We start from the raw sequence: 22,288 nt of genomic DNA on the forward strand, positions 1-22,288 counted from the left end.
TGCAAAGAAGAAATCGATAGTAGATGGAATGAGTATTTACACGAAATATTAAACTTTGCCCCTCCTGTAGACCCTATAGACGCCCCAGATGGTCGACCTCTTTTCTAATTGGATATAAGTACAGAACCAATTAGTTCACTTGAAGTAGAGACAGTACTACGTAAACTAAAGAATGAAAAAGCAGCTGGCATAGACGGTATTCATCCTGAACTATTGAAATACGGTGCTTGAGTGCTGGCTGAGACGCTACATCAAGTGTTAATACAGATATTGGACACTGAAGATATGCCCACAGATTGGAAGAAATGGGTTATAGTGTAACTATTTAAGTAGGGTTGAACTGCTGATTGCAACAATTGGCGGGGCATCACCCTACAGTCTGCAGGAAGCAAAGTCCTCTGCCAAGTACTTTTGAATCGCATCCAGACGAAAGTTGACGCCATACTCAGAGATGAACAGTATGGCTTCCGACCAATCAGGTAAAGTGCTGACTTGATCTTCCGTCTTAGAACACTTATTGAAGAATCAAATGAATGGCTGACTGAAATCATAATGACTTTCATCGATTTCTTGAAGGCTTTCGACTTTGTTCTTAGAGATTCAATGTGGAAAATACTGCGCTACTGTGGCTTCCCTGATAAAATTGTCAGAATTATAATGGCGTTATATGATCAACAAATGTGTGCTGTTCGGACTGATGAAGGGGACCTGACTGAGTGGTTCTAAATCAACTCAGGCGTTCGACAGGGGTGCATTCTGTCCCCAGTGTTGTTTACAATACTCATTGACTTCATCCTACGGGCGTGCAACTTCATAGGTGGCATCCAGTTGAATGAAAGTCGTACTTCATTTGATGCAGACTTCACAGACGATATAACGCTCCTTTCTCACTTAATAGAGGATCTTCAGCAAATCATAAATGAGCTCTCGAAAGTAGGTGAACGAATAGGTTTGGCAATAAGCACGCAAAAGACGAAAATCATACGCAACAATGTGAACAAACCACCTGCTGAGCCACTGACAGTTAAAGCAAAGGAAATGGAAGAGATAGAGATGTTTAGATATCTTGGGAGTCTAGTGAGCACCGATGGAAGAAGCCCTGAGCATGAAATTGCCACACATATCGTGTACGCAGGAAGCGCCTCTGATAAGTTAAGAAACGATTAGAGAGGTGCCACTTTCACTTTGAAGGTGAAATTGAGGCTCTTCAATAGGAATGACCTTTTATTACTAATGTATGGTTCTGAAAGCTGGGCACGGACAAAACAGCTAGAGAAAAGAATCAGAAGTTTTGAAAATAATTGTCTTCAACGGATTTTCGGAAGCAACTGGACGTACAAAACTACCAATTCTTTCTTTAGAGAGAAGACAAAACAGCCACTCGTTACTGATGAAGTCATAAGCAGTCGGTGGCGATATTGGGGATATGTGGTTAGAATTGGGTGCAATCGCCTGCCTCATGATGTTTGATGTTGGACTCCTCCAGGAGCTTGACGGCGCGGACGACAGAAGGCTACAATTGGACGATGCCTAGAAAAGACGCAGCGTTCTCAAAAACATCCCTTGATGATCTTTGGCCGAAGACGCTGGAGAGTTCATTGTGGATAGGCATTGTTGTTGCCTTATGTGCTGTCCGGCGTGGTAAGTTCTAAGTCTAAGTAACCTGTTAAAGTTCAACAATTTGACTGGGAAATTACCCAACGCTTTACTTTAGATGTTAGTAATGAAATGCAAATTGCAAAAAATACTGGAGCTCCCAGTTCAAAATTGGGTTTCCTCAAAATTAGGTTGCCTGTCCGAAGGTGACTGGGAGGAAAAAACGTGACGCCCTTAGAAAAAGAGCGACCGCCCCCTTAGTAAAAGGACGACGATAATGCACTTTCCTATGAGACCTAGTCCTCTATTTATTTGTTCTCCTTTGTCCTCAGGTCTGTTTAAAACTAAGTATTTTCATTTTAATGAATATATTGCTACCTGTTAACACATTTTAAAATGCTTCAGTTTATTCTTCCATCGCACCATTTTCATTCAAAGTTTGCCCCTCCCCTCCGAAAAGCTATCCTGGAGGCATCCTTGCTAACTGCAAAAGATATCTCTGAAACTATTTGATTTCATGTCGAAGACATATCTTGGCGAAAACCTTATATTGTCCGGAATCTCTATGAATAATTTTATACAAATAACAATTCAACAGGGACAAATCCTTTCATTTGACAGTGAAACAGCAAAAATCGCCGGATATTTCGGTCACATATACAGGGGCCGTCATCAGTAGATAAACTCTTTTGCACGTCATTGTTATTTGTACGTCATGGAAAGGCAGTGCGGTCTTCGAAAATAATTTTATAGGATAATGTTAATGAAGAGTAAACAATTAGGGCATGTAGATTATATAACGTAGTTTTTGCCTTGATGTAGTTTTAATGTGTAGTAAATCTTTATAAATACCGATATTTGTTTTGAGACTTTTTACTTTGATGCTATTTTTGGGCCTAATCATGTAACCCAGATGCCAGTCTTCCAGCATGCTGCTGCATCCCAGTGGCAAAGAAAGTGGATCCGTATTCCAAAGGTTGCTGGTACGTATCTCCCTGAAGACGGATTTTAATAACAATTTTCATTTTTAATGTTATGCTTGTATCTACCTGTTTGTTTTTTATAGATTAATTGGTGTCATAAGTATATTAATGTAATATTACAGGTAGCATATGACCTTCACGCAGTTATGGTTCATGGTGGGGAAGCTGCTTCTGGTCACTACTGGTCTTATATTTGGGACCAAAACAGAGATACTTGGTTGAAATTCAATGACCACCTTGTTACTGAAGCCTCTTGGACTGAGCTGGAGAAAGATGCTTACGGTGGCCCTCATACCAAGGCTAGTGCCTACTGCTTAATATATGTAGATGAAAAGAAGAGAGACAATTTATTAGGTAAAAAGGTTGTATAATGTAACACTGCCATAGACATATTAAGTTGTAATAGGCGAAAGACAGTTGGAGTTATTGCAATGGTACGTGTCAGCAAAAAAAAAAAGCAAAAAGTTGTTTGAAAATGTGATTCTCAAGGTCACTTATATTTAACCTTCATTAGTGACAATAATACAATGATTTTCTCTATTTATATAGTTTCCTTGAAAAATTGTACAATGTTAATTTAATTAACAGTCTTTACATGAAATTCGTTAATCATATTGTCGTTGCCTATCCTTTTTAATGGAAAATTTTTATTTAGTTTAATCTTAGGCTGGGTATGGACTCTGGGTTTTGGTTGGGATAGACTCAAAACTGAAAATTCCATACGACGTTTACGTATGTGACAGTACTATCTGGAATAAGCTTTGTAAAGTATGGTATAAGAGAAGGTTTATATCTATAGTATGGCTTAACTAAAATACATTAGTTTTAGCTGGTTCGCTGTGCAACTAATATATACAAAATTAATATGCCAAATAAGCATTTATTATTCATAATTATTAGTTTTATGAACTACGAATCAAAGAAGAAAAATCCTTATCCTTCATCACTTTACCTAACTAGTTGCTGGATGTTCCAAATAATTCCTTTTTAAATATTTCCAAGGTGCTGGAAATAGCCCTGGGATTGGTATCCATAGTCTCTTGACCTGACACTGTTGGATCATTTTTCTATGGCCATATGAATAAGAGGATCTACGCTGTTAAAATCCAGGACCTTAGAATCCCTTTATCCGAATTATAAAATCCCTTTATTCCGTCCCCCTAGACGAGTAGGAGCAGACTTTGATAAAATCCAACAGAAACGTCCTTTGTGTCACCATAGGGGTTCACTAAATAGGCAGATAATTTTTTCGTTTTTTCTTGAAATTTTCGTTGTTCATATTTTGTATAACATACCATCTTATGGGAATTAGCACGGCAGAAATAGCTTAAATTTTGCTGTTCCTTTGCTCAAACGAATTGTTAGATTTATTCCATCCGTTGGACCTTCTTTTAAAGGAATCAACATATGATTTTAATGGAATGCCCCCCCCCCCACCGCAGAAAAACCGTTGCAGTTGAACGTACAGTGCCGAAAAAAGCTGGTTTCAAAGTTCTTTTTCGTAGTCTTTCTCTGCTTCAAGTACTCAGAGTGAGCTGTGTGCCTAGGTATTCGTTCTGTCTCCTTTGTTTGCTGTTTTTGGTGGTGCCACGGACTGTCCTGCTATCCCAGATCTCCTGGAGTATTGCCATTTGGGTGTAGGATGCCCCGACGTGGATAACCATACCGCCAATAAGATTTTGGCAAGGGTAAAATAAAAATTAGAGGATTTCAGTGTAGAATACCGTTATTATCGATACAGAGTAGGCTCAGATGAGAGACAACAGTATTAGCAAATGCTTACATAAAGAGGCAGTTATTTGGTGATGAGGCAAGACTTTTGAGCTAGTATAAATAAACATTGGTTCTAAAAAGTGAACAAAAAAAATGAGGATCTTCTCTTCGCTTATCTCGCTTTGCCTATTAATTAATGGAGTAGCTAATGGAGATATAAAGCTTGATTGACATCAATCAAGTCTTTCAAGGCTAACGGTTAATATTTCGGGGAATTTTATTTGTTCGCTTATAATAAAAGACTCTGCGGTCTTCATAGTTACATTGGTCCAATTCTACTTTGTAATATATTTTCTATTATGTGCTTGGTTTTTCAGATGCAAAATTAAAGAAAAATTGGTTCTTGTGGAAATAATTCTATTTAAAACAATATATATAAGAAGAGTATCATCAGTATAAATGTGTTAAAATAGGAGATTTTTGAAGAGTCAAAAATGTAAATATGAAACCGTAATCATTTGCGTGTCTGTCGGCCCATCATTAAAATAGACAAAAAAAGAAGGTGGGTGGAGAGGAGGTATATTATTAACTGCCTGATCTTTTTTTGCTTTTCTTTTCTCCTTCAAGAATTATAATAGTCCTGATTTTGATTTTATCTAAAAATTTTGTGGACAGATATTATTCTACCATTTTAAACTAAGTATTTAGTGAAGAATGCAATTTAAAAAAATAAATATCAACGTATAGCCTTTGGACAAAAAGGCTTCAATTTTTAAAAAAGGATGAAGCGACAATTATTGTAACGTGCTGTTTACTTGGGAGTTAAAAGCCATAAACCTAACAAAACTGAAAAGGAGGAGGAGCCTAGTTTTAATAATAAAATAACAACAATAAATAGGTAACACATATATATATGTTCTTTACTAGGTTGAAACAGCCACCATACATGTATATGTGTATTTTTATAGGGTCTAATTTTGAAGATAACTTACCTTTGGATTTAATGCAATTCGTCGAAGAAGATTCGAAAAAGCTAGAGGAAGAGTGCCAAGCATGGGATGAGAAGCAGAGGGAGGTTAGTTTTATACGTTTTTTTTTTAAATTTTGTCCTTAGAGATTGGCTTCAACTTACTTGGAAGGCTACTAGGGTACATGAACGACATTTCGATGAATAGACCTACAACCCGAATTATAGTCTGGGAAGGCTTTAAAGTTCCTACCTCCGTCCCTTCCCTATTTAATCATTAAAAGAGTGTGCAAAGGCAACTATACCTATAGTAGCCTAGATTTTTTATTTATTTTTTCTTAAGTTTGTATTTGTCGTCTTGTATGGACTGCAAGAACTGTTATATGCCCTGCTCATGGACTGCTAAATTGCCTTGTCTTTGCTAGACGGTCCCCAGGATTTGAGCTGGATTGCAAGCCAGTATTTCTTCGATTTTTATTTATGACGTTTTAAGCTCTATCTAATCTGTAATCCTTATAAATAGGGACGTAATGGAGTAAATAGGTTGAAATCGTATTTTGATGGCATCTTTTCGAGTTAATGAAAGGCCACTCTCCTTGTTTTGAATTGTTTCCTTCTTTTTTTGTGCGGTGCTGAAGCTATTGGAAATAATGCTTTAAGCAGGTTCAGTTTCTTCTGCCCGCCTCGAATCTTGTGTCCGTTTGAGTGTCCAATAAATTTGAACCTGTTAAGTAGACTATGTTTGAAATCCTGGACACAACAAATTGTTACAGCTTTAGATCGGAACTTTCTTCGTCAAAATTTAGCAATTTTAAATTATAACAAATATTAAACAAAAGATGCTGTAGGAGAATTGTTTTAATACATATCTCTTTCTTGAGGCTTCCGAGTGATTTTCTTATTGTTTTGTCGTTGCATCCTCTAATAACAGTTATGATAAAATGGATAGCTAGTCGAAGGATACCAGTCGAACGTCTGAGACGAACAAGGAAAACTGACTCTAGTAATAGAGCATATCCTTGATAAATAATTTCTTAGACTACACTGTCTTACTATTTATAGATAAAATAAAGTTAAAACGGAAATGACGGTAAAACTTTTAATTAAGATAGTGAAAAAAAGGTGTCTTGAGACACCTTTGAGGTAGACACCTTTGAGGTGTCCTTCATGATAATGTAGATCAGCATGGTGGAAGTGTAATTGAACGTAAATTGACATGCTTATACTCCCTTGTAATGCTTTGAGGCAATTAATTCAGAAGTATGAAAATGTCGGGTACGACCTCTAGGTGTTACAATGACGATATATTATGGTCTAAATGTATTTAGTTCTAATTGTAATGCTTATGAATTGTTACTAGAATATGAATTTTGACGTCAATCCAATAAAAATTGAAGCTCGAGGAAAATAATGATATGATAGTCTATGCTTGAAAACTGCATGCGGATTACCCTAGAAAAACACTTAGCCCTTCAACTCATTAAATGTAATTTTAGCTAATTGAAGTCGACTAGATATCCACTGTTGATGCAGGGTGACTTATCAAGTTGCCCAACTGGGATACGCCTATTTTTGGATTTTTTATTTTTTTTTTCAATTGTCCAATTAAGTCGGATAATGCCGAAAATAATTGGTGAAATAGTTGTTAAAATACTATTTTCGCTTTCTTGGGAAATTTTCGACTTTATAATGAAACTTTTAGTATTGAATCCAGACACTAAATTTTGTACCTTTGGAATACGTTTACAACTCCTATATTTGGTCCTTTCTTATTTTAGGGTTTAGACAATAGCAGAGACAGGTTTAGGTAGCAGTTCAGTTTAAACCTTCTTTTAAACTGATTACTATAATAACAAAATTCTTACTTCGTCATATTCAGGGAATTTTTATTTACTTGATTTTCAATTATTCTTTCACTTTTATTTGTAAATTATGCTTGTAATTGTAGCCAATGGAAGTTGATGAAACGTCCACTGTTAATGCAAGCAACGCCGAAGTATCCAATTCAGTCTTAGTATCCCTTCCACCTCAACCAGCAGAGCCTCAAATTGATTTCAATAAGTGGGAATTGGCTCCTTCTGGTTCGAATTTTAGCATCGAGCAAAGTAGTTTGGAGAAAGTTCAGGAACATCAAAAATACGAATCTGCAAGTGACATGTTTAATGCGGTAATATTTATGTTCATTTATAAATTTGTTCTTTGTTTCTATGTTGTTGTTTTTTATGTCGAATTAGAATATTAGACCTATGTTGGGTTTCACATGAAAACAAGATTTTAAAGTGCAAGCTAGTGCTTGGGAGTTGAGAACTGTTTTGATATACTTTATGGGTGCTGAATCCAAATATGCCATTAATTTTTGTTTTGTAAGGTATAGTTATTATGGAATTGAGTTCAAAATTCGAGTCATATTTCTTTTTTTAGCACTCGAACTTTTTTCAAAAAAGAAAAACTTTCAGAAAATCATTACGGGAAACCTGAACGTGTAAAAAAAAAGAAAAATCTGAACACAATTTTGGAGTTTACATGTAAAAAATATGAGATATTGTGCAACAATTAGGGCTTTTTTAAAGTCCAAAACACAAAAGAAAAATTGGAAGACTAATACGCAAAACTGTGAGTGACGCGAGGAGTGTGAACTCAGGTTTGAAATCAACAGACAAAATTCCGCAAGAATCAGTCCAGTCAATGGAAGTCGCTAGATTAAAGAGCTAATTTCTATCGAACAGTGGCATTAGGATTGAGAAGATGATAATGAACAAGATATATATATATATATATATATATATATATATATATATATATATATATATATATATATATATAAATGCTAATAATTTCACTGAAATATTTCGAGTAACTAATGATAAAGTCAATTTAAAAGTGGTAAAAAATGAGATTGGTAGTGTAAGTTTAAAAGGAAAGCCCAAAGGGTACCTTAAAGAATTTAGGATGGTCAAAAATACGTATCTAAAACTAAATTCTTTGTGTGGTAATTTACATTATGACTTAGCCTCATATTTTTAATGAACTGAAAAAGTGATTAACTGAAAAGATAATATGATAAGAGGGGCACGGAAGAAATACATCTAGAGAAAATTAGTTAGTTTGTTTTGGAATTAGATTTTCTATTATTGCTTAAAATAATAAGTTGAGAAAAGAAATCAAAATTTTCTATTTAATAAAAAAAATGACGCTGGTGCTAAGATTATAACTGTGAAAACAAACTAAAACGCAAAATTATCAGCTAGTAAAAGCTATTAAAAGCGAGCTATTTGGCCGAAGATTCCTGCTTTGCCATCATGGCCAGGAGAAGCATGTAAAAGGATAAAAAGACAAAGAAAATAGAAGCTGTGACCTCCAGAAGAAAGCTAGGTAAAATTAAAATAAAAATACGAATCAAACGAAATAAAAGAAGCCTTGGATAAATTATGTCAATTAAAATTGCTAAAAAGTGATATTTGCGAGCTGGCTAGCGAAGTTGACCTTCGCTAAATATTAAAATAGTCCCCTGGTGATTATTTAAAATCTTTACTCCCTTATTGACAATTGATTCACTCTTTAGAAGGTTATCATAAATTGGGTCAATATTTCCATAAATAGGGACACGGGTAATTTAAATATTGACCCAATTTATGATAACCTTCTAAAGAGTGAATCAATTGTCAATAAGGGAGTAAAGATTTTAAATAATCACCAGGGGACTATTTTACCTGTTAGACCAAAACGATTTGCTTCAGTAATAGCTAACAAAAGGATTATTTCGCAACTGAATAATTAAAGTAATTTACAGTTTTTTTATTTTTCTTCATTTAATCGGGTGTACATACTTAATTAAATATGTATTAGCAATTTTTCCCTACTTGTATCTTTTTGCGCCGTGTTGACATTTTTTTTTTTTTTTTTTGGTGGTGGTTTTATGGGGGGTTTTGGGCTTCTTGTTTTTTTTTTTGTGTCTTTCGTTCTTTATAAGCCTTTTTGGTATAAATGTGAAAAATCTACGGTTCTTTTTTTCTTTTGTTTTCCTTTTCTCTCCAATGGCAACATTATTGTTTGTTTTTTTTGTTTTTTTTAGAGATTTTTCTCTGTTTTTGTTTTTTGTTAATTAATATTATATTTGGAAACTTTGATGAATGTGCTAAAATATGGAAATTATAATAAAATCATTTTATTTTATTTTTTAGTCGACGGTGTTTAGTATATTTTTGCAAAGTTAGTATTACAATTGAACTAAAAGTGGTTATTGGGCTTCTACCATTTTGAAGTTGTTGTAATGAAAAAAAAATGCCTAAATTTCTATCTAGCGTGAAATAACATTTATACTTGTAGACATACGAAGAGCTTCGATAATTTCTTAAAGAGTTCAGCGCTACTAGCGGATATTAATCTTTCGTCACCTATCCCGTGAACGTAATCATTTTTTATGACACGTAATACAATCTTGCGCTTTACTGCATACTGAGAAAAAAAAACACATTGTTTTCCTTTCAAGAAAGATTGGTTTTGCATGTTTTAGACATAGAGTTCGTCCTTGGTAATGTTAATTGAATTTGACAGTGGTGTTACCTGTTTTTATTCGTGAGGAAAGTGGGGCTAATTGTAGTTAATCCGAATGGCGGTACTAATTTGAATATCTTACGTATCTGCATGAAGAAGCCTGGAGGGTGGGTTCTTTTTCTCCACGAAAATTTGTCTAAAGCCCTCCCATAGAGAAACTGGAAAAATACATCCTTTCTCACGTTTTGTAAACCCTACTATCCCCAGTTTAGATCCTCTTCATAAACCCAACCCTGAAACTTGGAATTGTTTCCCCCTACGTGCTTATAGATTCCATGTTGAACCTAAGTTTGTGTGTTCTTTATTTAGTTTTTCCAATGTGAACTTTCTGTTTACGAAAGTGTTGCTTCATCATCATCTTCACAAAGTCAAGAAGATCGACGTGTGGATAATTTTGCCTGTTACTTGGTGGCTAACGGATTTATGAAGTACATTCAGCTGGCGTGTTTAGTCATCATGAATAGATTTTTGGCATTGATATCCGCTGACGGCAACGGAGAGTGAGTTCTTAATTATTGTTTTTAGTTATTGTTTTTTAGTGAGTTCTTAATATATATATATATATATATATATATATATATATATATATATATATATATATATATATATATATATATATATATATATATATATATATATATATATATATATATATAGCCTTTTCATTTAGCTTTCTAACAATATGCAGTATGACAAAGTTTGTCTAGATTATAAAACCATAAGGCTATTTTTAAGTAGACTCGGGTGATAATAATGATGAAAAAATGTCAGGTCCAAACTTTCGAATTCCGAGCTCAGTTTACCTGTTATTTGGAATATTGAACATTTTTTTCCAACATTAATGTATGTAGCTTATTTTTTAAAGTGGCTTTTTCATTACTATTGTAAAGTCAGTTTAAAAGTTTTTCACTTAGATTCAAACAGCAGCGTTGAGGGCACCTATTTTGTGCATAGGGGACAATTGCCCCCCCATGAAATATTCAAGAGAGTGAAATAAGTCAAAGTTAAGAATTTGTTTGTTTCTCGTTGACATCTGATCCAATTTGATAGAATTTTCATTTGAGAGCCAATACTTTGGTAGCTAATGGTTTTTATGATTCTATTTTTGGATTTCTCTTAACTACAGCATATACCATTTGAATTGAAAATTTAGTGTTTTTGAGGGTCACTTTATTTTGCCACCGTCTGTGGCACATTGCAAGTGTGTATCCCTGTGTTTTGCTCTTTTTAATAGTGCTTGATAGTCCCGAAGAACTTGATATTATGCAAATCATAGTAGTTGGGTTGGGCTTTTAATGTGCAAATGTTTCAAAATTGCAAATTTGTAGCTTTTAAAATAGGTATTTTCTTCTAGGGTAGTGTGTTGCACCGCTTTTTGGCCGTATTTGGCAATAGAAGAGCTCATTTCTTTTGACGCCAGTGACATCTGTGTTTGCCACATGCACAAACTTTAAACATTTTATCTTAGAAAAAATAATATGTTTAATTGTTCAGATGGAAATAAGTTGGGAAGCTACTTAAATGATTTTTTTTAAACAAGTAATGATAACAATTGAAAGATATACGTTAATTGATAGGTGAAGGGCTAAAGTGCATTCTGCATATGCTTTTGTTGCTCTCTACGTTAAAATAAAATTCTTTGAAGTTAAAGAGCTAAAATTTACCAGTCCTAAAAGTAGTGCCTTACCCTGCATCCATAGTTTGAAAAGAAAAACCACTTCAAAACTTCTTTGACATTGACCATTATTCTGTGTCTTCTATGTTTCGTTGTATTTGCATCGTACCTTTTTTATTCTAGGCATCTTTTGTTGCTAGAAATTACAACTAATGAGTTGAGTACCCGACTGAAAGTACTTGCACCAGAAGAGGCCGACGAATTAATGTCGTTGAATAACTCTTACAAGGGATTTTTGATCGATGTTTATGCCTTTATCTATGCTGTTGAGTGTATTCAGAAATTGAGCAGGCAAGTTTTTGATAAGTGTGTTGTTTAGCGTATTAGCGCAGCTGGTGAACGTCGAAATAGCCATTTGAGTTAAAACCCTTTAATTAAAAACTTTTAAAAACTTGATTGAAGTTTACCTTGAGGATCAGTATTGTGAGTGTCAATAGATACTGCATCTCTTCCTCTGTAAATAGATTTGGTTTTCTGTTTTGTTGGGTGGGGAAACGGGATCGTATACAAGGGTAAGCGTTGTCAGTTTTTGGAAGATTCTCTTTCTTTTGGTTAGCTGAACTGTAAGAATTAGGTTCGTAACCCTTCTTTTGACTGTAGACCTAAGCAAAAGGCGAGATAGGTAATGTACGTTTTTAAATAGGTAATCTGCTTGCTTGTACGTTATTCATAGCCTCTCATCGTGATCACTTCCAGTGACTAGCAAGTTTCATGCAATCCATTGCAGTTGCTTGTTGTAAGTTCCATGATTTCTAGCCAATGGTTGTGTTAACGTCGCCCGTTAGTAACATACAACATTGTCCTGATTGTTCTTGACTGTAGAAAAGTGTTCACGGGCTAAGCATGATATTTGAACGATTTTTTCAGCACGATTATAAAACCATAAATCACACATCCAACCCAGATTTTGACATTATTGATACTTCTTCTTGATAAAAGACACTAAAGTAGAAAAATTTGAACAATCCCTTTACGTTTTATCGTTGTACGTAGCACAAAACTATTTTCGAATTTTTGAAGTATTTCGACTTTATTGCACAAGAAGCACTCTGGTGCCACACTCTAGACGGAAATAAAAAAAAACGTTTTAATTACTAATATTAACTTTACCATCGTATTAACCGTAATCTCTTATTTCGAGGCTGGTAATTCCGTGTTTTTTTTCATTTCTTTACATGGAATTAATTGAAGTTGTCTTCTCTTAACGGCTCCATAGTTTTTTTTTTCAGGAGATAACAATAAGATCAAAAATGAACGAATTGTAAAAAGTATTGTTTGCCAAATATACCAAAGTCTGTCAACAAGTAGAACCCGTTAGTTTTTCTTTTTTAATTTAGAACGGAGCAATTATCATTAAAAGAAACTAAAGGGCTTAAAATTGCTGTCTGAAGGGAGGGGGGGGGCTAAGAGGTTACTGTTCCCATGGGATTGACTTCTTTAAGAGGTGATTTTTGGGATTGCTTTGAAGAGCGGCCATCGTAAAAGTGCTGACAGTGTGATTCGTTCTTTACAAGGACTTACTAAAAAAAGAAAAAAAGAAATATTTTTTTCCTGTGTGTGATTTCATCGTGGTTGTAGCATAAAGAACGATCTTTAGATCATAGTACCCGAAAACTTAAAAACCTGTTTTGAAAAAAAAATGGCATTTAAGAGCGTCATTTTAAGTTGATTCAAGAATGGTAATTGTTATTTATGGTTGTAGCCGTAAGGTAAGTTCCTCTATAGGATTTTCGGCCATGATGGTTCCAATAGTGTACATTTTGAATTGATCTGATACCATTTTTTTTTTAGAGAGAGATTTCAGAATATTTTTTTTAGATTCCCATTTAGTTTTCATAAGAACGTTTTACTATTGAGACTAATCGAGATAGTCGTTACCATTCCTAAATCAGCTTGAAATGGCAATTTGTTCTAACTTGCCAGTTGTTGTTTTTTATGAGCTATGAACTTTTGGTTACTATTGGCCGTAGTTTGTCCAACCACGATATGTTGTTTTATCTTTGATATGACCATTTATTTTAACTGTTCGTTATAGCGTTATAGAGAGACGCCACAAGAGAGACGTAAAAGTGAATCTGTATATCTGTAGAATGAGCTTCGTGTGGCCTGTTTTCCAATGTTTTCGAAAATATTTATTATTTAACGAATAAATCTATATATCACACACAGAAAAAGTCTTCGCCTTTTTGCTAGTTGAAACCTAGTAAAGAATACGCCAAAGGGAGTAAGGTAGCAAAATCACTTAAATCTGACTTCACGCCCCAAAAAAAGCAAATTTTCAAAATATACGTGTGTTATATTATTCCTTGTCTAAAAATGCTTGTGTTGTATTCTTGTATATGAAAGTGCAGTTTTGTTAAAAATTGTATTTTATTTTAATATATTATGTTTGTTAATAACGTTATTTGTGGCTGTAATCTACCATATATGGCGTCATCTGAAAAGTATACTTGATGACCTTTCAGACAATCATCAGGTAACAAAATCAATTAATGATGATTTCACATCCCTCGTCTCTAAAGAAGATACGCGTGTTCTATCATATTGTATATGAAGATGCCGTTTTTTTTTCAAAAAATGGATTTGATTTTATTGTTATCTTTTGGGTACTCACAAAAGCACGTACATATAGCGATTTCCTTTCAAAAGAGCTTTTAAACAGCTCTCTATGAAGTTCCAGTGCCCCGCTAGTAATGGAGAAAAGGAAAAAAGAGGACATATCAGTGCTACCCATGCAAAAAAGTGATTCTCCTTGTTGTTAAAGCCAGGAGACTGTAAGTTTCCTGTTCAGGGTTTCCGGCCATGGCGATTCCAAAGGTGTACTTTTGTTTCGATTCGACTCTGTTTTTTTTTGGGTTTCAGGGTATTTTTCAAAATTGTCATAAATCTGTTTTCGGAATAACATTTTACTATTAAGACTAATCGAGATAATAGTTAACATTCCTGAATCACCTACAAATGGCAGTTTTTTCGCACTAGCCAGTTGTTTTTCACGTGATTTTTAATTTTTGGTTTCTATGGGCTATAGTTCGTTCTTTACTAGTTTACAGTTGCTGTTGTAGCCATGATAGCCATATTTTCACTTGGGTAACTCATCGCTTTTTTCAAGCTCGAAGGGGACTTGAATTTGATTATTAATTTCCCCAACTTATTTTTTCCGGCCATAGAGCCTTGTTTAGACAATGCTTTAGTCTGTTTCTCTATATTAATTTTTGAAATTAATTAACTGGTTGATCTTACTGATTTGTTGCTTCAAGAACACATGCTCATTTCAATGAGCGATTGATTGGACAAGGGTTCCTGCAACCAATTTATGCGTCGTGTCTTTTTAAGGTGATGATAGTTACTCGATTCACAACTTCCATACGTCTAGAAATAGTTGTGGTTTCACATTACCCAGAACTTGCCTGAGTTTTCTTTTTTCTGAATTTTTAATTATTTTTTTTACGATTTTTTCATGAAGGTAGAGACTCGGTGTATATAATTTTCAAAACAAAAGTAAATTCAATTTGAGCTTTAACAGAAACAAATCAAGAAAGGGATCGAAATTAAATTAAAAATGAGCAGTCCAAATCTAAAGTTCATAATCGTCCTTCAAAAAAAAGTATTCCAAACTGATCAAAAAAAGGCTAAGAATCACTGCACCATGTAATTTGATCCAGTGATTTTTCTGTCTTGATCCCAGCTTGATTTTGTAGTATTTCTAGTTTCCTATAGTCTTTTGGCTAGTTGCTCAAATAATTTGCTTGAATATCCAATTCTATGGTTTTCTTTTTAGATACGATGAGTGCATTCCCGTTTTATCGAGAGTTTACTTCGATGGGAGAGCCGATCGAGAGCTGGGAGCAAACCGACGGATACATACATCTGTGATATTTGCGTGTCTTAGAAAATCTTTACAGGTAATCTATAATTCGCCCAAGATTAGCTCAGTGTCCTTTGTGGATTAGTTTTGATGAATCCCTCATTTCATCACCTTCATTAGTAAAAAAAAAAAAATAGTAAAAAAGCACCTAAGTCTGTCGCCAATGAGCAATCAGGCTCAAGTAGCGCCCTGGAAGGAATAAATCAATTGACACCGTCAATGGCCGTAGAACTTCTAAAGAGCACAGAAGAGAATTTACAGAAGGACTTGGAGAAAACAAAAGAGAGAAAAAAAAGGCAAAACAACCCTGAAGAGAAAAATGAAAAGAATTCACCAAAGAAACAAGAGGAAACCCAAAAGAGAACCATGAGATCACCTACCGTCCAAAAACCCACTGAAGAAACTCAGAAAGAAGGAGGAAAGATAGCAACACCACAAAGGACCCTCAGTGAAGCATCCATAGGAAGCAGCAATGGAAACAACCAAGCAAAGGAAAGAAAAACAGAAGGAATAGACAACGAGGCCAACTCAAACAAAGGAAAAAGGAAAGAAATAAGAAAAAGTTTAAAATAAACATAAAATATTGATGGGCGATTTCAACTACGTAATCAGAGAAGAGGATGTACAAACGGGAAAGGGAGTGAATCTGAAAAGCAAAGTCAGTGAAGATCTAAAATTTTGATAAAAGCATATGATTTAGGAGACGCATGGATAGTAAAGAAAAAGAAAGAAAATTCTTTCACCAAAATTGGAAACCAAGGAGCAAGCAGAATTGACATGATTTATATATCAAAGGAGATAAAAAAGACTGTAAATTCTACTCAGTATGAGCATGTTTTTTTCTCTGATCCTTATGCTGTCCGAGTACTGGTAGGTGATGTAATTATGAAAACAAGCTTTGTCAGGGCTCCGTATTGGAAACTACATCCAGATACGCTCAACGACAAAGGAAATGGAGAAATAATACGAGGAAAAATCAGACAAATACTTCCTGGAAGAAAACAGAAAGAAAGCCACCTCACAACATGGATCAACTTTAAACAGGAAGTCACAAGTTTTCAAAAAGACCTACAGAAGGAAAGGGAAAGAGAACAGTTAGCCCACGAACGTTTTTTACGAAAAATCCTAAGCCAACTGAAAGATGAAATAGACCAGAAGACAGGAGATCTGTTTTTCGAATACCATGAAATAAGACGACAGTTGAAAGAAATTGAACAAGAAAAGTTTGAAAACTGGACGATAAAAATCGTTTAAACGATCTGTATGAAGATGAGCAAATAAGCCTGGTGACCATTTTGAAAGCCAAAAGGAATCGAGAAGAAAGCAGAATTGAAAAAAATCAAAAAATGCGATAGAAGGATAACAAAAAATCATGAAGAAAAAAAAGGCGGTTTATCGCTTTTTCTCCGAGATCTATAAAAGAAAAGAAGGAGGAGAGGCAAATGCTTTTGATGATTTTGAAGTAAAAAAAAATTTCTAGTGACGAAAATAAAATGTTGAGTCAGCCCATAACTGAACAAGAGCTTAAGAAAGCGTCGGGTTCTGCTAAAACAAGAAAGGCCAAGGCCGTACCCAGGATTTTTTTTTTTGGAGGGGGTTTTACTAAAAAAAAATTCGGGGGGAGGGGGGGGGGGTTACACAAAAAAACCTCAAAAAACGCATACGAAATTTGTTTATATCCATTTTTGTTATGTTTTTTACGAGTCAGACAAAAATTTCGGTGGGGGAGGGGTTCAAACCGGGTAACCCCCTCGCCCCTGGATACTGCCCTGAGAAAGGCCCCAGGAGGAGACGGTTTAAGTTATGATTTTTACAAAGTTATTTTAGTGAAATTTCGGAAATTCTGTTACTAGCAATGAACGAAATGATTCGTGAGGGAGCTATACCAGAACAGACTCTGGGGATTATCACATTAGGGCCAAAAAAGGGAGATAAACAAGGTATTGAGAACTAAAGGCCCATCTCTACTCTCCTGTGATACCCGATTATGTTCAAAAGTCCTAATGAACAGACTCAAAACCTGATAGGAGAGGTCCTGGGTGAGACCCAACACGGGGGATTAAAGGGTCGGAAAGTCCAGCATATTCTTGCTATTTTAAGGGACTTGCTCTTTTTTATTATTATTATTATTATTATTTGTTTTAATCCCAGCTCCTCTCCTCTCGGTGACATAATAATCTTTTTCACATAATTTCAAAACTTTAGTGTCACCTACACTGATTTAAAAATGACATTTATTTTTTTAATTTGTTATCCAAACAATATTGATGAAAACACACTCTGCTACTATAAATATTTAACATGATCAAAGTTTTTAAAAAGGATTATTAGCTTTCATTATCCTTTTCTGTATTTTTATCCTATATTTTCTTTTTTCCCCTTCCTTTTTTCCATTTTTTCCCCCTTTTCCCTTTTAACCCTCAACTTCATTTTACACCTATTAAAAAATAAATTCAACAAAACTACAAACTTCAAGGACTTGAAGTCCTTGCATTCTCTTTTAAGGACTTGCTCCTTAAAAGAGAAGAGCTATCAGAAAGTGATCTCAAATGGGTGTTAATAGGTGTGGATTTTATCAAAGCTTTCGATTTAGTGGTCCGTGATTTGCTTTGGAAATTGATGACGGATTCGTTTGTAGTAAATTTGTGGAATTTATTTGTGGAAGTACGTTTTGTAGTGAATTTGTGGAATTTTACAAGAATCTATACCGTCATGCAGCAGCAAAAGTTTTAGTTAACGGCAGCCTTATTGAACAACTTCCCGTCGAAATATCTCTTCGACAAGGAGGCCCAATTTCTTCGTTTTTATTCGAGATATATCTCGACCTGCTAATAAAATACATAGAAGCTAGAATAACGGATGTCAGAGTACTGACAACTGTAGTTCTCAAGTCAGAAGCTTTTATGGATGATGCCAATTTCTTTGGTGATGGAGTAAGTGACGTTAAAACAGTAATGCGAGGTCTAGAACGGTAAGAGAAAAACTATGCTGTAAGGATTCATAAAAAAAAGAGCAAGATCCTCCCTTTAGCTGAAAACCCAGAGACTTGCTGGACCAGGGACTTGGAAAAAGAGACTTGGCTAGAAGTCAGTCCATCAGTGAAGATGCTTGGAATTGAATTATCAGTTAGAGGGAACTGATGGCAAAATGCATAGGGCCCCTCCCGGAATCTATAGCAAACTAAATCGAAACTTGTATGTGGTGTTTCAGATGGGGCGGTAAGCTAGAAAAACTGAGTAAGAAGATGCGCTTTCGCCCAAAGAAATTGGGGGGTCTTTGTGTTCTGATTTTCTAAAAATTTGCTTACCCGGATGACACTCGAATTTTTAAATGGATCCCAAGTTCACTTTGAAATGACAAAGAATTGGTTGCTTCCCATACTAAACGAGCCTGCTCAACCTGATTCGGAAACAAATGCCCCAGCTTTCATAAAAGATTCAGTCCAAATATTGAAGTAACTGCAACAGAAAGGGCTTCTCATGGCACATAAGCAAGGAAATAAAAATGGAGATAACCAGACTATTAACTCCCGAAGAGGAAATTGGTTGGTATTACGCAAAAGAAAAAGGACCATTTGTAAATTTTGAAAATGCATTCAGGAATCTGCATTCATTCCTTATGTAGCCAAAAGCAAGGGAGCTTATGTTTCAAGTGACAAATATGATTTTACCACATCGAAATAGAATGTCACGTTTCTTGAAAAACGAAGATAAAAATGCTCCTTTTGTGTGGAAGTATTGGATGATGGTTTAGACCACGGGTTTGTCAAATCTAAAGAAAATAAAGGAATTTTTCAGTTTATTTTTATTTTGAGTGAAAGGTACATGATTAAGGTTCAAAGTGATGAAGAAAAGAAGAAGCTGGTGAAATTTGATATAAATTTGGAGTTATCGGTAAAAAAGAGGAATTCTCTATGTTATATTATTGGAAACATGTGCCATTGTGTGTCGAGCAGAAGAAAAAGAAAGAAAGCAGTGAGTTTGGAATATTTTAAGAGTCAAATTGAAAGGAAAATTGTATCATTAAATTCTAGTGAAGAGTGGAAAAAGGAGTGATAAAGAGAGCTTGAGTTTCTGAGTGGGGATACTGTGTGTATGAGTGAGAACAGCGTTGCCAGTTTGGTAAATGGAAATTAGATAAAAAAAATTATAGCAGCCGAAAATCCAGAATGGAGAAAATGGAAAGAAAAGGAAAAGAATGAAAATTGAATTTGGGGAAGTGTCGTCATTTCAGCTTATTTGATTCGTATATAATAGTGTGTTTATTTTATGTAATGTAAAAATAAGCTGAAATGATACTGTAATACTTTACAAAAAGGAGAAAAAAATTACTTTTTATATAAAAAAAATGACTTTCAAAGTTTTACGTGTAAGCTTTGGCAATAGTGTCGTGAATATGAAATAAAAGCTCTGCACCGAGTGACAACAAGACAAAGGAAGGTTTTTGTGAATTAATCTGTAGGGCTGCGTTGAACTTGAATATGGGTAATTCTTCTACAGTTGTAGATAATCAAGCTTTTTAATTATAATTTTGGTATATATGTCTAAACCATCTGCCGTCAATTGACAGGGGGGATACTTTTTTGGTATTTTCATTGGAAAAAAATTCATCCTTCTTAAAATTTGCATTTCTGAAGAAAAAAAAATGAGAAAAACACCATTACCATCTTGACAACTTGAGAACAACATAATGTAAATGACAACAGATTTTACTAATCGACCAAGCGTGTTGAGTTTAAGAGGGTGGACTGAGCGGAAGAAAGAAAAGAAAGAATACAGTTCAAAATTACTTTGGGGTCAGCTAGTTCAAAAATTAGAATTTGTTTCACCTTTTATTCAACTTCCCCATTCCTATTAGGTACACTAAATTTGAGTTACAACCAAAGACATTATGACACTGTTGACAGCAAATAACATTGTATTGAGCTATCTCTACGCGTCCTTTTTTTGGGCCAAATGCACTGTTTGCCATTGTACCCGGTTTACACACTAAGAAACACAAAATTCAAATGAACACCGCGTCATTATTTTCAGGATTCTCATTGGTTGTCAAAATAGTCAAAGGCATTTACATTGCTGTTATGGGAAATTTAAATTAGCTATGGTTTCTCCATGTAATTTTACTTATATTTGTAGTCTATTTAATATAATATTATTAATAATAACTAAAAAAAAAACATCGGTTGTCTTTACGAAGCATAATTTTAGGAGCTGAATGCCATCTACATTTCCAAATTTCGTGTCGGTAAAGGGTCAGATCTGCTGGCTGGGGAAATTCAGTGGTCATTAGTACCTGGTCTGGTTGTATTATCTCAGTCAAAAGCTGAAGAAGATGAAGCGGTGGTTGAACGACTTCGCGGTAGCTGGTGTGCTCTTTTGGATGGAATAGGTAAATTATTTCTTACTTAGCAAAATATTTTAAGCTTTGTGTGAAGAGAAAAAGAGTATGCAGAGCTAAACCCCTTCAGAAATGAATTCTTACCCTCTGTCCTCCTCCTTTAAAAGGAATCCTTCATTTGCGTTTGTCCTGATTTGTGCTTTGTTCGTAATTAAATAAAAAAAACAAGTTCGTTAAACTGAAAGTAAGGAGCGACATTAAAACTTAAAACGAGCAGAAATTATTTCGTATATGAAAGGGGCTGTCCCCTCTTCAGCACCTCGCTCTTTACGCTAAAGTTTTTTATTGTTTTAAAAAATTAAGTTGTGAGACAGAGTCAAACTTTAGCGTAAAGAGTGATGTGTTGTGGAGGGGATAGCCCCTTTTATATACGGAAAAATTTCTGTTCGTTCTGTAAGTTTTAATGTCGCTCCTTACTTTCAGTTGAAAAAATTGTTTTTTTATTTAATTTCTGGTTGTTTTTGAGTTAATGCAGCTTTTATTTTGGCTCGCCGTCATTGAATAAGTAAACAAAATTTGCATAAAAAATTTACTTTTCTTTTGCTTGTCTAAATGGCTGTCTCTAAATTTGGTTCTGACGTAATTTACGAATTAACTTACGTAACGAACTTCTATATTCGTATATTTTTCTTCTGGCAAAAAATACAAAGTTGCAGATTTTTGCAGAATGAGCTTGAAACCTATGTTACAGGGTTTTCTGATACGCTGAATCTGAAGGTGTGATTTTCATTAAAATTCTTTTACTTTTAGGGGATGTTTCCACCTCTTTAAAAAATCAGGTAAATTTTATCGGGCTCGTATCCTTTGATGAGTAATATTAAACTTAATAAAATTCATATATTTAGAATCAGCATTATAAACCCATTCTTTTTATACATTTATTGATATCAAAGTTCCGTTTTTAAAAGTTTCGCTAACTATTTAGCCGGATCACTTGTTTTTTTTGTAATATGTTTGTTTTATATTTTTTTTTTTTTTATTATTATGTATATGTTATTACGTATATGATGGGGTTCTCCCCTTAGTCAATACCACGCTCTTTACGTTAAAAGTTAAAAAATTGTTTCATTCACAAAGGCCGTTTAATTAGAATAGATAGCTCTCTTGAAAGCACTAAAAAAAACTGTAGCGTAAAGAGCGAGGTATTGACTTGGGGGAGAACCCCCTCATATACGTAATAATTTCTGTTCATTTTAAGTTCTAATGTTGCTCTTCACTTTCAGTTGAAAAAACTTGTTTTTTTTATTTAATTTCTGATCGTTTTTTAAATAATGCTTGGAAATACGGCGCCCCCTTCATAGAAATGTCCCTTATCCCGAAGAAACATCCTCCACGGAAAGATTCTCCCGAGTAATTCCCTCCTCCAGCCCCCCCCCCCACCAGAAAAAAAATTCTTGCTGAAAATGTCTATAGTTACCAATAAACAATACAATATTTAAGCAATGAGCAAAGTTCATAACTTTCATCCCTTCCCCTGGGAACTGGGAGAGATGAAGTCATCTTAAAAGACATATTTATTAGATTTTCGAACATGTTGA

The 22,288-nt window shown here is 34.6% G+C and overlaps 1 protein-coding gene across 2 annotated transcripts in view; it reads left to right on the plus strand.

Annotated features, from left to right (window-relative positions):
* Window positions 1-22,288, plus strand: part of LOC148949452 (ubiquitin carboxyl-terminal hydrolase 25-like) — a 96,425-nt gene that overhangs the window by 68,584 nt on the left and 5,553 nt on the right. For both annotated transcript variants that reach the window (XM_089093485.1, XM_089093486.1), the window contains exons 10-16: window positions 2,702-2,933; window positions 5,261-5,367; window positions 7,208-7,426; window positions 10,123-10,313; window positions 11,612-11,779; window positions 15,267-15,390; window positions 20,561-20,741. In XM_089093485.1, coding sequence (XP_088949611.1) covers window positions 2,702-2,933; window positions 5,261-5,367; window positions 7,208-7,426; window positions 10,123-10,313; window positions 11,612-11,779; window positions 15,267-15,390; window positions 20,561-20,741 — 1,222 coding nt within the window. The remainder of the gene's footprint in view (window positions 1-2,701; window positions 2,934-5,260; window positions 5,368-7,207; window positions 7,427-10,122; window positions 10,314-11,611; window positions 11,780-15,266; window positions 15,391-20,560; window positions 20,742-22,288) is intronic.

This window comes from Artemia sp. Qi Xiang Cuo, chromosome 8, assembly GCF_049724085.1.
Source record: "Artemia sp. Qi Xiang Cuo chromosome 8, ASM4972408v1, whole genome shotgun sequence".
Taxonomy (NCBI): domain Eukaryota; kingdom Metazoa; phylum Arthropoda; class Branchiopoda; order Anostraca; family Artemiidae; genus Artemia; species Artemia sp. Qi Xiang Cuo.